The following is a 15,633-nucleotide window of genomic DNA, read 5'->3' as shown; positions in this document are numbered from 1 at the left end:
ATTAAAGTCAGAAGGTGCCAGGGTCAGGAAGAATGTGATGAAGGAGAAGATTGTCCCAGGCAGCTCTCCTTTCCCTTCACCTTTCTCCCTTTGCCTGGGACCCCAAGTGCATATCCACACCCAGTACCAAGGCTGTCCCAAGCTAATCTTAATCAAAGAAGTTTTAAATGTGATATTTTAAAGATACAGAAAGATGGTTCTATAATGGTGGGATTTCAGCCTTGAGAAGCCATGGGAGTTATTTTAGGGCAACACTGCCTGCTCTGTGCCCTAAGCATAGTCCATCATATAAATCACTTGGTGATTATCTTGCTGCAGAGTTATAAGGAAGGTCTTGCTAGGTGTTCTACTACACCAGCGGTCACCAACCAGTGGTCCATGAACCACTGGTGGTCCATGAGGTCCAAAAGGTTGGCAACCACTGTACTGCACCACAGAATGACAGGCAAGTGCCTCATCATTCCCATTATATACTGTCGTTGTCACAATGTATACAGTCAAGTGGGACCGGACTCACTGGTCCACTGAATTGATATTCCCTGTAACACTTGGGTGAATGACTTAAGCTGGGTAAATGGCCCTTCACCTTGCATTTCCTCTAAAATGCTTGTGAGCCCAAACTGTGTTAACAACCCTTACAACCGAACAACAGGAATGACTGGTCGACCGGTTGCTATGATGCACACTGACCACCAGGGGGCAGACTCTCAATGCAGGAGCTGCCCCCTGCTGGTCAGTGCTCTCCCACAGTGCGAGCACTGCTCAGCCGAGTGAGTGGCAGCAGCAGGAACTGTGCCCAGCCCTGGCTGGGGTTCCTCCCTGGACGCCTGCTGCTTCATCACTGCTAAATCCCCTGATGGGGCCCCGATTGAGAAGGGGCACGGGCCAGGCTGAGGGACCCCACCTGTGCATGAATCCGTCCATATTTTTATAATAATATTCAAAGAGTGGAACACACATTTTTCTGGGCTCTTAATAAATACCCTTAAAAATGGGTGAGATTGTTTCTTGGATACCACAAAAAAATAATACAACTTCAAGTACATTTTAGGACATTTTGCCTCATCCTGCTGCCTGGAACAGAGCAGGTGAGAGAGGACAGAGCAGAGCCGGAATTGCTGGCTCTGGCTTTAAATGCTTGGAGAAAATCGGGGAGCTTTGGAGAGCATATGAAGTGAGCTGGAGCCAAAAGCAGAGCTCCAAAGAATTGGCTGAGGTTAGCATTGGGGTGAGGGGTGCAAAACTTTGCCTCTGAGTCTCTGCTCCAGACCCATTCTCCTCCTTGCTAAATGTCTCTCCCTCTCCCCACCTCACTCAAGGACTGCTCAGAGGTGAAAACATTACTAGAAATCCTGCTTTTGTTTTTCCAATCTGCTGGTGTTTTTTGGTCCCAGAATTAAATACGTGCTCCTTAAATGCTCTCATAAATTGCAGTTGGTGGGAAAGCCAGCCAACCATACAACAGGTAGAGAAATGAAACCACTCTGTACCCAACCTCAAATAATTTTGCATATCATTAAGCAGAACACAGTCGTGGGTTTATTTTAATAATGCATGCCCCATTTCATAAATAAAAAAGCAACATGTGTTCAGCCAAGAGACTGCTCCCACTAAAGAAATAATAAATAAAATTATAAATTATTATTTCTTCTCCTAAAAGTGATCTCTCAGATGAATGCTTGTTTGCTTTTGTTTATGAAACAATGTATAAATTATTAAAATAAAGTTAGCGGTGTGTTCAGCTTAATGATAACAAAAAGTATTCGAGTTTTCATATGCTACAAACTGAATTTTCTAGTTAAAATATCTTTCTAAGAACTTATTTATTCAACTACCTTTCGCCCTGAGGAAATGAAAGAAAGACGTTTTTTTCTTGCAGGTGGGAAGACTTAGGAAAGGAATTGTTTGCTTAATTGAATCATGCCTTCCTGGAAAGGAAATATCCCAAGCCAATAGCCACAAAATATTTAAAGAAAATTTATGATGCATATAATTAATTCAATCATCACCATGGGGTTAAAGATAATAAACTACTCTGTCCTAGATGTGGAAATCCTTATATATGAAGGAACCAAAATAATCTTTTCTTAAAAATCACTACCACGACTACTAGCACTAATAATAGTAATGGTTCATCACTTCACATGTTGGCCATGAAATTGAAATTATACCTGGTATAAATATTAAAACTGTATGAACTTAAATCTCTTTTCCTCACCTCCCAAACATTCCTAAATAATCTCCTGTTTGTTATTTTTGTTTTGTTTTGTTTGTTATCTTTACTTTATCCTCTATCTCCTTTGAGCCATTTTTAGGATGCTGGCTCTGGTAAACAGTGAATGCAGGGGAAAAACTAGTCATTGTTGCCAATACTACAGATGTGGCTATAGCCGTGCAAAGCTATGGTGGACTTCCCTGGGTCCTGGCAGCAAACATTCTTGGAAACAATGCTGAAACTGACAGCCAGTACCCACTGCTCATCCAGCCCAGCCAGAGTCCCCAACCCTGCCCCCACCTACTCACCTACCCTAAGCTTCTCTCCATCCCCCCTATACAGACCCTCCTCCCGGTCTCTTCCTTCATTTCAGGGATATGTTAGAGATACTCCATTCCCTTCCTTACCCAACCATCCCAACTTTACCCTGTTACTGGCATAACAACCTATAGCCCAGCCATGACACAAGAACTGTGAAAAAACAATGAATCATTTTGCATTTTCTGGTGGAAGAGAACACAGCATAGAACTGAGAGCAAAAGTGCCCCTTTAGCTCCTCCACAAGCAAGGAAGAGAAGGTAATTTGGTATTAATCTGGTTGGTGAGTGGCTGGAGCTTTCTTGTCATTCCAGGAGTCACAGGTGTACCTCTCTCTATTAGAGCATCTATGGAAGGCAGCCTGGTACAATGAAAATATTACCAGGCAGATTCCAATTCAGTCCTGACTCCAATACTTACTAGTTGTGTATCCTTTAGCAAGTTACTTAACCTCTAAGAAAAATACTAATACCAACTCTGCAGGACTGTTCGGAGAAATAGAGAAAAGGTAGGTACATGTAACTCAATGAATGGTAACTATCATGTTACTACTGAAGGTCTATGTGATTGTCTCCCTTCCTGGATAGTGGTTTTATACCCATCCTGGTAACCCCAGTACTCAGAACAGGGCCAGCCCTACAGTGTTTGTGGAATAAGGGAATAAATCACCAATCAAATCTCTCAAAACCAGTTTATCTACCCTTATTTATAAAAGATCAGCCCTCTCCCCTGCTATATATCTGAATTTTTTGAAGACCCTGGTGTTCACTTCCTAGAACATCATACAAGGAACCTCTACACAATGGTAGCCTTGATTGGCAATCTCTTCACCATGTAATTCATTAGCTATTGCCATGGCATTCTGAAAATATCCTGGGGAGCCACATGATGAAACTTTAAATTCTATAACTTGGCTTTTATAAAGTATCATGGTTAGCACTTTTCTTTAAAGCTCAAGATTATATACCTGCAGAGGAAACTTAATCTTAGATCTATCAATATGCTCTCTCACCTGGACAAAGTGAACTTAGAGTCAAAAGGAGAATATAATTGACTTGTAAAAATTAGGCAATCAAAATGGTAATAATTATAAAATAATTAAAACTAAATTGACTCTGAATTATTGAATATATGCTACCCAACACTCTGCTCTTCCCCTAGGCTTGTGATTTTAGCAGGTTACCCCAAATCTTTCACACCCTAGTCAGTAACCAACCATTTACTGAGCACCTTCCTGTGTCAGCACAGAGCCTAGCATTTCTGAGCACAATGGTGATCAACCCCTGAATGTTTCCATCACATTTTGCCTATGCAGTCATTTAGATTCAGGGGGAAACAGAGCAACAGAGTCAGTTGTTTTCAGGAAAAAAGTTAATGAGCAGCAGGCCAATTATCTTAGATTAGGAAGTTCTATGAAATGAAACAGAAAAAGATGCCATTTGCAGCATAAAGCAAATGCAAAGTGCACTTTATTGAACCCTCACTGCATGTCCTGGTTCTAAGATCAAGCTGACCATGGGGATAGCAAGCCACAGCTGCAAGGGAGGGGCCAAGAGGGCACAGAATGACTTCAGAGCTGAGACTTGCATGCAAGCTCTTTTGTTCAGTGCAACTCTGCAGTCCAAACAGCAGAGAGGCCAGATTTTAAAGTCCCACAATAGCGAGGAACTTTAATTAAAGTCTCCACAGGCTCACAACTTGGTAGAGCCTGGGGATTTTTCAATTCTGCATTATCAACCAATCCAAACAGAAAGAGAGCAAGTGAAAGAAATTGATTTAAAAGCGTGACAAAAAGTCAGTTTAATATAAACATCATAAATATAATATGAACAAAGCTGGAGGAGGGCCAAGTGGCTTGGCTGGGATCCAGGAACAGCCAAAGTTGTAGAAAAGTGAGAGGAAATCTGGGTCCAATTTGCTTAAACAACACAGCTGGGCTGGGATGGCTGACACAAGTGTAAGTGTGAGGACCTACGGGAAAGTTCTGGGAGAAAGTATTTTAATGAAAATAATCCAACAGACTCACTTGTTTTCCTCCTTAGATACTAAGCAGTGTTCTTTCTCCCGCATCACTGCCCTTGAGTTATTGATGCCTGACACTGTAGGTCAGTGATGGTGAACCTATGACACCAAAAATCATCCAAAAAAAATGAGTCGGAGTGTCTCTGACACGCGAACTCATTTTTTTTGGTTGATTTTTCTTTGTTAAATGGCATTTAAATATATAAAATAAATATCAAAAATATAAATCTTTGTTTTACTATGATTGCAAATATCAAAAAATTCCTATATGTGACACGGCACCAGAGTTAAGTTAGGGTTTTTCAAAATGCTGGCACGCCGAGCTCAAAAGGTTCGCCATCACTGCTATAGGCCCTGAGAGGACCAGGAAGGGAAGGGCCTTGCATTTCAACCTCAGCTCTGTCACTACCTATGTGGCTAGGGAAAAGCAGCCATCTAAGTCCCCTCCTCTGAGAAATGATGGGCCTGGGCTAGGTGACCTTGAATGTTTCTTGCTGCTCCACAATGTCCTCAATCTAAGGGATGCATAGGAAACTGTGCCAGGAAAATCTATTCCCTGAGGAAGATTTGCTGAGGTTAAAAAAAGAAAGAGAAGAAAAAAGGAAGAAAGTCTTGCTCAGGTATTACCAGAGGGTGTCAATGCTTCGACTCTTGCTCTCAAGGAGCCCTTGGTCGCCTAGCACAACGAGCTCTCATTTACAATGTATGTTGACACCACTGATCCCAGATCCCAGAGCCTCACTTTGTTACAGAGGCCAGAACATGGCCTTTGTCTTAAACCTCCTCTGAATGTCACACTGCTACAGATTCCCAACAGCAGAAGGAACAGGACCAAGAGGCTTAAAACTATGGCAGCATCTAATTAAAGCCTTAAAGAAGCCAGCCACACTGACAAGGATCCAGAAACTCGGGGCCTAAAAGGAAACAGGTTTAACAATAGGAATTAATGAAAATGGCAAAAGCTGGCCATTTGATGAAAAGATACAGTCCTCATTCAGACGGATATGCTCACGGCCTGTAGCAATTGTTTCCCTGTGACAAGGTGTCTCTAAAGGACGGGCTGACTGCTGCAGCAGAGGCTGGCTTCTGTTCGCCAGAGGGAAGTGCTGAAGCGCCAAGGACCTGGCCCTGCCTTTGTTTGCAGCAAGGTTTTCATTTCGATGATCCTCGTTAGTAATAATAACTGCCAGAGTATAAGTGCCGATCATAGAGCTCTGAGCTCCTCAAGCGTTGTTTCATTAACCCTAACAGCAACCCTGCAAGGCCCCTGGGGGCCTGGCTCAAGTGGTAGAAATGCCACATGCTTACCTGGAGCAGGAGGAGGGGGGCCGACAGGGGTGTTTTCACCTTTAGAGGCTTCACATTCCTTTAGCTTGTTCTTCAGCACCGAGATTTCTCGGCGAATGCTAAGGACATTGTTTTTGTCTAGTGTCTCGAGCTTCTCTACCAGGAGAGTCATATTCCTTATCTAAGAAAATGAAAATTCAGAGTGACTTTATATTATTGTGCAATTTCTTTCATAAACATTCCGAGGCTGAGTTTGTCACTTAGTGAAACATCGCTGGAGAATACACCCGAGATTCTTCTGAATGGTTTCATTTGGAAGAATACATTTTATGGTTTTGCGTGAATGCCTGTCAGATCTCAGACAGATGTGTGTGACGAGAAGAAAATGGCAAAGATTTTAACAGCTTCAATAATAGAGCACAGGCTCAGTCTTAAGCATCCACAAATGTCCATTAACGTTCATTTCTAATAACCTTCTTCTGTAAACGCGTGTTTACTCCTGTTGTGTCATAATTAAGTTTTTAATGAGTGGTGAGAGCCAGAAAAAAACTTAAATTCTAAAATATGTGACTAGAATTCTCAATTATAGCCTATGTCATGACTGTGCTAGTAAATTCTCCTTGATATAAATTACTCAACCATGGTCTTTATCCACAGAGTTTAAAAGTCTTCACTAAAACATGCTCAGAAGAACCTCCTTTAAGACGGGTTGCCAGTATGTAGAAAGAAATTCCAAGAGGGATCAAGGATTACATGATCATCCAAAAGGAGAAACAGATCTAGTGAGTCCAAAATCAGGTAAATTGTGGCTTTTAGTCCCATGAGGATAAATCCAGAACAGAGAAGACACTTGATCTATGTTGTCCACAAAGTTGTTTTATGTCATCTCCTTTCTAGAGACATGTAAATGTCATTTGGCTCTGGGGCAGGACCCTGATCATTAGCTGGCACCTGCTCCTCAGTCAGTGTGTCCCCTTTGTCCTTAACTTACCATCTACAGCAGAACACTGGAATATGTCACATGATCATGAGACAGTGCAGAATTAGAAGTCGGAAGAAAGAGATCTGTACATCCTCAACCTACCGCTGATAACTGAGGACATTTATTATTAATACACTGAGAAGTGAGTTCACCCCTTACCTCTACTTCTAGCTGGTCAACAATTACTGAGCTTCCACCAAAAGTGTCCTTCAGCCGGATGATCAGCTTCTCCATCTCCTTCACTTCTATCTTGATCAGTTCAAAGTCCAACTCAGTGTAAGATATAGAATCCTTTTCCATGATCTCTACTCGGACAGTCAGATTTAAGAGTCTCTTTTCATAGACACTGATTAACTGGACATACTGTTTGACCTAAAATGGAATAAAAAAACCTCAAGTCAGTTCTCAGAGTGGGATCATACAGTCTTCCTCCACTACCACACCCTTGGAGGCAATTTGATTGCTGTTAAGCATTAAAGCAATGGATCAAAAATATATTTCACAATATATGTTTTTATCTAGCCAAATCAAAACTAAAAAAAAATATTACTACAATTGGGGAGGTTTATTTTACACTTATATAGACTAAAAATAATTTTGTTTCAGAATCATCTTTTGCCAGTACATTTTTATCTCTGAATTAATATTTGAAGATATCAGCTCTTCAAACTAAACTGTTTGAATCAACTCTCCCTTCAAAGCACATGCTCTAAATCAGGGTTTCCTAACCTCAGCACTATTGACATTTGGGGCTATATCATCCTTTCTTGTGGAAGGCTTTCTTGTGTATTACAGGATGTTTAGCAGCATCCCTGGTCTCCAAATGTCAAAGGCACTCACCCATCCCCCAGGTGTGACAACCAAAAATGTCTCAGAGATGGCTAAGTGTTCCCTGGGGGCAAATTCACCTTCATCGCCACTACCACCACTCTCTCTCCATTTAGAACTACTGCTCTAGAAGAAGAAATGCACTAAGTACAATTCTTTCCTTGGTCACCATATGCAATGAGTTTTAAGCCCCTCTGCCTTTTAGAAAATGAGATAAAGACTCAACTTACTACATAGTATGTAAGTGTATGTGCAACTGCACTGGTAAAGTGCACATTTCATTAAATGTACCCATATTTATTCCAAGAATGATAATTGCAATCAGACCTTAAAATTACACATTTGTTGCATATATTTAAATGTCTGATCATTAAAATACTTCCAAAAATTCCCTTGGTGTTTTAATGTATAATTGGAATCGCCAAATGGATATTTCAATAAACACAGTTGGTTCTTTCTGTGTCTGATCTCTAAAAGAAATGCCATGGCTTCAGGGTTTTTTTAAGGATCTGCTCATTATAAGTTGCTGGTTTTACATTCTTTTTAGAAATTTGAACATAAGTGATACTTTTCCCCAAACCATGCTAATGTCAAGTAGCTGACCCACCGTGCCTGGATGAATTCAGGGCCAGATGTTGGCCTCTAATCCTTCTAATACTAAAGGCAGCCCTAACTTCTGTCATTTTAGCCCTTCCACTTAACCTCACTGTGCAAATTAGTATGGACTCAGAGGGCGCAGACCTAAAGAGCCAGGGCTTCAGGCGAAGAGGATTTTAATGAAAGTTGAAAATGCAGCCCTTGGCACTGCTCATGTATCTCCTCAGGCAACTGATGCTCATGGCCATCAGATGTGCCATCACCCAGAGGATGATCAGGCTGGTGATATTTTGGCAGATAAGAAGGTTAAATATGTACACATATATATGTATGAAACCTAATAAGCGACCCTCCAAAGTACAAACGCAGATATAACGTAACCAGGTTTCAATTTCTAAAATAAAAAAAAAAATTCTGCATAAAACCTTGCCTATGGTAAAATAATAATAATAAAGTGCCAATCCATTGCAGAAATAAAAGTTTGTGAAATGAGTATTCCCGTTGGCATTTGGCCTTGCCAGCTCTTAGAACAAATGAAACACCCTCCACTTTCCTGGAACATTTTGGTGGCACGTCGCAGCTGTTGTTCTACAAAAATGAGTGACTCAACTGTCATCTGTGCTAAATGAAATGCAGCTCTCTCTGAAAACCAAGGCATAACTTGGAGTTTGTTTCCTAGGAGAATGTGTGGTGTGCCGGCGCTAGCTGGGGAAGGTTTAGGTTCTTTCAGCTGCGAGTGAAAGGAAAGCTCAGTGGTGTTCAGGAAAACTGGAATCATCCATGGAGCTCTGGAAGACAGGGGAGAATTTGAGGATAAACCAGAAAAACTTCACTGTCTGAACTTTACTAATCCAAGTGGATTGTTAGTATAAACCTTTCACATGTACAAATCTTTAATGCTGAGATGGCATGGAAAATTCTGAGAACATCCCAGCTCTCTGGAAGCTGCAGTCTTAGCTGAGGCAGCCCAACTTGCCCTAGGATGTATGGCAAGAATGCATGTCTAGCCTTAAGGAGATATATCCCTGTGTCAATATCTCTACCCAAGACTCCTCCTCATCACTACAAGTTTGAGCTTTAGAAGTTTCATCTATGCTGGCCTTCAATTCACAGCCTAACATTCAGAGCATCCATGTTTATATTTGTTGTATACATATTATGTCATCGATGGGTTCTAAGAATCAAAGTTTGTTTAGGGATTTGTTCTGGAATGTTTGTTGTTGTTCTGTACAATAAATGAGGTCCTGCAATAAATAAGGATGCAATACAGTAGGCTATTAAACTAAAGAATTAGTCTGGCTCGTGTTTCTACCAGTTCTCCAAAATCTGTGATCATAACTATGGCCAAGTTATTTGAAATAAGTAAATGTACTTTGCAGCATACTCTTATTTTAATACTGGGGAGGAGAGGGGTGGTCCTCAGCCCAGCCTGCACCCTCTCGCAGTCCGGGATCTCTTGGGGATGTCCTTAGCACTGCCACAGAGGTGGTAGAGGCTCCCTCCACCGCAGCTGCACTCACCAGCCGTGAGCCCAGCTTCTGGCTGAGTGGCACTACTACCTATGGGAGCACACTGACCACTAGGAGGCAGCTCCTGCATTGAGCATCTGCCCCCCTGGTGGTCAGTGCATGTCACAGTAACCGGTCGTTTTGCCATTTGGTCGATGTGAATATTAGGGTTCTATTATATACTAGAGGCACGGTGCACAAAATTTGTGCATGGGTGGGGTCCTGGCCAGCAATCAGGGCCAATCAGGTTCCCCGCCTCCCTGCCTCCCTGACTCCCTGCCTCCCTGCCTCCCCCCCTCCTCCTTCCCTCACTGCCTGCATCTGCCACCACCCACCCCCGATTCCCTGTCCCAGCCCAGGGCTCAGCCTCAATCAGGTGATCAGGACCTGCCAGCCAGGGGGAAGGACCAGGAGGTTGGCCGATAGGCCCCATCAGCAATTGGGGCCTAAGGGCTGGAGGGAGCTCCTGTGTTGAGTGTCTGCCCCCTGGTGATCAGTGCACATCATAGTGACTGGCCGTTCCAGTCATTCCAGTTGTTTCATTGTAATGGTTGCTGAGATATATATCTATATCTATATCTATATCTATATCTATATCTATATCTATATCTATATCTATATCTATCTATCTATCTATCTATATATTATATATACATATATATAATACCTTTCAAAATAATGCAATGAGATTATATGAGCTTGAATTGACCACCACAACATATGAAGCACCTCAGAGTTACACCCACATGAACTCTAATCTGACCAAATCACTTAATTTCCCTAAGCTTTAGTTTCTTCCTATAAATTGGGGATAAAGGTATCAAGATATAAGATTATTGTGAAGACTAGAGATAATATGTATTAAGTGCCTGGTATAATGGATGCCCAATAAATTATAGCAATTATTAGAGAAACAGTGATTTTGGTTTTCTTCAATCTGACCTTTCAATTTATTATATTTCACTATACAAAACATTGCTCAATCAATGTTGCTTGTTTATGAGTTGCCTAAATGTCTTGCAGGCTGCCTCAACCTTCTCATGCATGAAGAGCTATTAGCAAATGCTTGGTATTAAATAACTTGACCCAAAAAACATAACCTTCCAGAGAAATAAAATCCTTTTGTGTCGTCCCCTTCCTAAGTATAGTCACAAGAGGACATATCATAAACAACAGAAAAGTATAAAACGCTTTCAGCATCTTAGACAGAGACATAAGTCTTCTCTGTGTATTGCCAGATAATGAATCAATGAAAGGCAGTGAAAACCCTTTTCTACTGGCCTGCCCAAATGGGCACTCCCCCAGGCCTCTAGATAAACGGTGATTTCCAAGGCAACCTAGGGACAGCTATAATAATTCACCTGGAAATTCAAAAGCCCTCAGCTGAAGAGATAACTTTGGGTTTGAAGGCATTAGTGACCCTCTCTTCTTGGGTCTGCACTGGAGGATGGTAGCAGTATGGCTGAGAGGAAAGAGAACTGGGATTAACCAGCTCAGAGAGCAATGACCTTTACTTTTATGTCTCTTTACCTTTATGAATCTCAGTTTTTTCCTCCCTAAAATGGGAAGGAAAACGGGCCTATCTGCCTTGAAAGTAGAATAGAAAAAGCATTTAGAAAAGCACAAACATAACATGTTAACATTATTTTTATTATCAACTGTAGCACCTATCTAATATGCAAATTTCAACAGGCAGGACTATTTCTTTCTTAGACCTTCATCACAAATATTTTTAGGTCAAGTTACTGACATTTTCAGAACTAAAAGTTTTCCCATCTACTCCAAACTCCCTCCCTGCCAATTATTAGCAAGGCAGATGCCACCTGCCCCTCTCACAGAATTGGAATTAAATGCCCCATATTCACAAACTGGCAAGTTACATGCTCTCTGGAGCAGCAGGGGCTTCACACTGCCTTCACACTCCTGCCAGCAGAGGAGACATACAAATCAGGAGCTTGCACCATTTCAAAGCAAATGACTGACTGAAGAGATCTTTACCTAGGATTTTCCTCCACTTGTTATGTTTTTATGCATAACTTCTTATCTGCACTTGATTATGCTGGAATAAGGCTATGAATATTAACGGTTGGAATTTATAATTTAGTGCTATGCCTTTTCTGCTGATTAATTCAAGGACATTTTATTTCTTAAAAAGCTAGGTTCCTGGAGTTGTCAAACACATTTTCCTGGACACTCATTTAAATTTAGAATATTTATCTACCAATTCAGGCTGAAAGCAGGATGTCAGCTTCACCATAATTTTTGTCTTAAAGGATAACTATGCTGGATATTGTGGTAGCTAAACTTAAATGTCTCAGGAAAACTTATTTTGAATCTTGCAGGTAGGCCAGAGCTCCTTGTAAATTAATGGATTTGTAATTAATAATGCATAATGTGATAATAGCCTAGCATGAACTTCTCCTGTGCAGAAAATGGGGGCCTTTCTAATTGATTTTTAAGTTGGCTAAAAAGGTAGAAAGGGTCAAAACTGGAATGCCAAGTCCCATTGCTCCAGCCAGTTCAGAGGAAGGCAGGCCCTGCAGGAAACCTCCTCCCCTGGAGGAAAGGGCTAATCCGGGGGTGGAGTCAAGGTCTCTACCGAGGCTGAGTGACCTTTTAGTCTTGATTCAGATTCCCAGGGAAGCCTTAATTTTTGGTCTAATGCTGGACATGTCTAATGTACTGTTCCCACTGAGACAATAAATGATAACCACCAAAAGGAGGAGTGGGGGGGGGGAAGTAAATTGAAAAGAAGAAATAAGAAAATAAAGGAAAAGATTAAGAAAGGAAGGAGTATAAGAGGCAGAAGATTTGGGGGAGAGAAGGAGGAGAAGGAAGAAGAACAGGAAGAGAAAGAGAAGGGGGCCTTCCAAAAAGTAAGAGAAAACCAAAAAGAGCTTTAAAAAAAATAAGGAAAGGGAAAGAAAGATTAGGGGGAATGGACAAGAGAACGGGCTGAGGCAGAGAGAGAATTTTTTTTTTTTTTTAAAGGGGAAGGAGTAAAGGCATAGGAAGAAAAAGTGAAAGAAAGGAAGATAAAATACAACATAAAGGGGATAGAGGAGAGGAAATAAAAGAAAGCAAAGTTGGAGGGAAGACCAAGAAGAAGACCAAAAGGAATTAAAAGCAATGAAACAAAAATGATTGTAGGCTTGGGGTTTGCAGGGAGAGCTCCAGGTCTCTTTCCAGCAGCATGAGCACCACAATACGGACATTAGTGTATCCATGGCATGAAGAATCCCCATCCCATGTCTTCCATGCCCTCAGTTCTCCTCCTGTAAAGAACTCCACAGGTGTGCTGTAAATAAACGCTAAATCCTCCAGAGATGCAAACATGCTGTCTGTGATACTGTGAAGAACAGCTGCTTAGAAAGTCCTGAATAAAAGTGTTTTGTGAACTAACAACAAAAGCAAACTCAGAGATACAGACAGAATGGTGGTTCCAGAAGAGAAAGGGGGTGGGTGGAGGTGAAGTGGGTAAAGGGAGTCAAATATACGGCAATGGAAGGAAACTAGACTTTAGGTAGTGAGCATGCCATAGAGTACACAGATGTTGAATTACAATGTACATCTGAAAATTACATAAGGGTGTTAACCAATGTTACCACAATAAATTTAATTTTTAAAGTTTTCTGTTTTGTTTGTTTGTTCTTATTAAGATATTGTTGGGAGAGGGGGAAATGCTTACCTTAGAAAGCTCCTTCTCGAACTTCTGGGAAAGGATGCGTGCTGTGATTTCCAAGTGTTCCATTCTTTCCACGGGAAATGTGGTGTCTGGCAGGGCAACAGAGCACAGGCAGGTCCCGCGGTCATCCTTGGAACCGGTAAAATTGGAAAACTATAAATAAAAATAAGTTCAACATCATTAATAAGCTGAGAAATGAGCTTTTTGGCAACTGGAGTGACAGAAATTGACTTGTCAAAAGAGTGCTTAGAGCAGCGGTTCTCAACCTTGGCTGCACATTAGAATTATCTGGGAATCTTTTTAAAATCATGATTTCTTGGCCTCATCCTCCAAGGATTTTAAAAAGATTCCCAGGTGATTCTAATGTGCAGCCAAAGTTGAGAACCACTGGCTTAGAGGCAAGCAAGTGGAGTCCAATACATAAATGAATAGAATCATAGAAACAAGCTACAACTGCTATGAGTCACGGGCAGTAACTACTCTTTGCATTTTATCCACATTCCCACCTGTTGGGCTAAACCACTGTGTTAGCCACCTTCATCTAACAGAAAATTCTCCTTCTTGAGGCGCCTTAAAGGAAACTATTACTGTCTCTTTGTAAGGAAAGGGAAATAAAGAATGAATGAGAGCCCTAAATTTAAATTCCATTTCTACCACTTATCTGACAGACTACGGGGCAACATAATCCTTAATGGTCATTGTAAGCGTCCCTACACAGGAGAACAAGAGACCAGGAAAAAAGCTTGTTGGACACCAGGAGTCAGACCAGACAAGGAATGGACACTGTCCTGAATGCACCTGAAGGCATCTGCACTCTATCTGCATTCCAATCCCGCCCCTCATTCAGCCCTCAAACCCACAGACGACAGAAGTTTCCCACCAATGACTGCATATAAGGATGAAACTCCAGCTCCTGGGTGCTGCCACCATTGACCCAATGTCCCCTTGGCTTGGTGCTGTGCAGCCCTTGCTTTGGATATCCCATTCCTCACCCCCTTTCCCTAAATAAATTCAGTTTTTCTTTAGTCACCATCTGAGATGGCTATTTAGCCTACCACACCTGTCACTTCCCTCTTTAAGTCTCGGTTTCCTTATCTGCAAATAGAGATGATCTACTTCCCAGGTTGCTCTTAAAATTAACTGTGTGATGTAAACCAATTCCAGGGCACATAGTAGGCGATCAGTACATGTTACTTTCCTTTCCCTTCTACTTACTCATTTTCTTTTTCTCACCTTCACCCAAACCCCAACCCAATCCCCACCTCCAACCATAGGAATGAAGAAAACATCAAGGATATGGGTTACAGTGAAAATACAAATGAAAATTCATATCCTCTCTTCACCTGGGAAATGATATAATTAGCATACTTCAAAGTGAAAACAAACCAGCCATTTGTTAAAAAAAAAAAAAAAAAAACAACTGAACAATGTATGAGTTTGAAGGTTTTGTGCAAATTTTTAAAGTTTTCCAACTTACCACTTTCAGAAAAGCCATTTTAAAATATCTGATGTTTCTTTAAAATATTCAGGCTCACACTTCCTCGCCACTGCATATTTTAAAATGACAGGTTTGAAAGATGTGGTTTTTCTTTTGTCCCCTTTGAACTTCCCCAATGGGATCTCGCCACAATTAACACTTTTTATTACTGCTATTGCTTTGCAGAGTAACTCTTGCCAGCCACCTGGCTGTGCCTTTCACTGATCACATCTGCCCACCAGCCCAAAGTTCACCTGTGGACCTCAACCCAAAGTATCTGTTTCTGAAACTATCAAGGGGAGAGCAATGGTTTGCAGAGTGTAAAATAAATCCAAGCTATTCCCCTCAAGGTTTAGGAGGTCAGCTGGCTGCAGCTAAGGTTGTGAGTTCTGTGCATTAATGTCCACCAACCTCCATGATTCCTAAGCAAGCTGGACCTAGATGTTTTTATTCCATCAGTGATCTCTGACTTTTGCAAATCTAATCGAATAAAAGAGAAACATGGTAATTGGCGTACGACCGCTACCCTTCCCATTGGCTAATCAGCGAGATATGCAAATTAACTGCCAGCCAAGATGGCGGCTGGCAGGCAGGCAGTTTGAAACTAACATGAGGCTTGCTTGTTTCAGTGACCAAGGACTCCAACATTCCCTGCCTGCCGCTGCAGGCCTCTGAGCCTGCAGTTTGAAACATTTTAACAAATTCCACCGGACT

General features: G+C 41.5%; 1 protein-coding gene across 1 annotated transcript in view; it reads right to left on the bottom strand.

Moving 5' to 3' along the window:
- Window positions 1-15,633, bottom strand: part of OLFM4 (olfactomedin 4) — a 22,434-nt gene that overhangs the window by 2,491 nt on the left and 4,310 nt on the right. The window contains exons 2-4 of the mRNA XM_006776941.2: window positions 13,446-13,595; window positions 6,984-7,196; window positions 5,864-6,023 (exon numbers count right to left, since the gene is read on the bottom strand). Of these exons, the coding sequence (XP_006777004.1) occupies window positions 5,864-6,023; window positions 6,984-7,196; window positions 13,446-13,595 (523 nt within the window). The remainder of the gene's footprint in view (window positions 1-5,863; window positions 6,024-6,983; window positions 7,197-13,445; window positions 13,596-15,633) is intronic.

This window comes from Myotis davidii, unplaced genomic scaffold (assembly GCF_000327345.1).
Source record: "Myotis davidii unplaced genomic scaffold, ASM32734v1 scaffold105, whole genome shotgun sequence".
Lineage (NCBI taxonomy): Eukaryota > Metazoa > Chordata > Mammalia > Chiroptera > Vespertilionidae > Myotis > Myotis davidii.
This window is presented reverse-complemented; position numbering and strand designations above follow the sequence as displayed.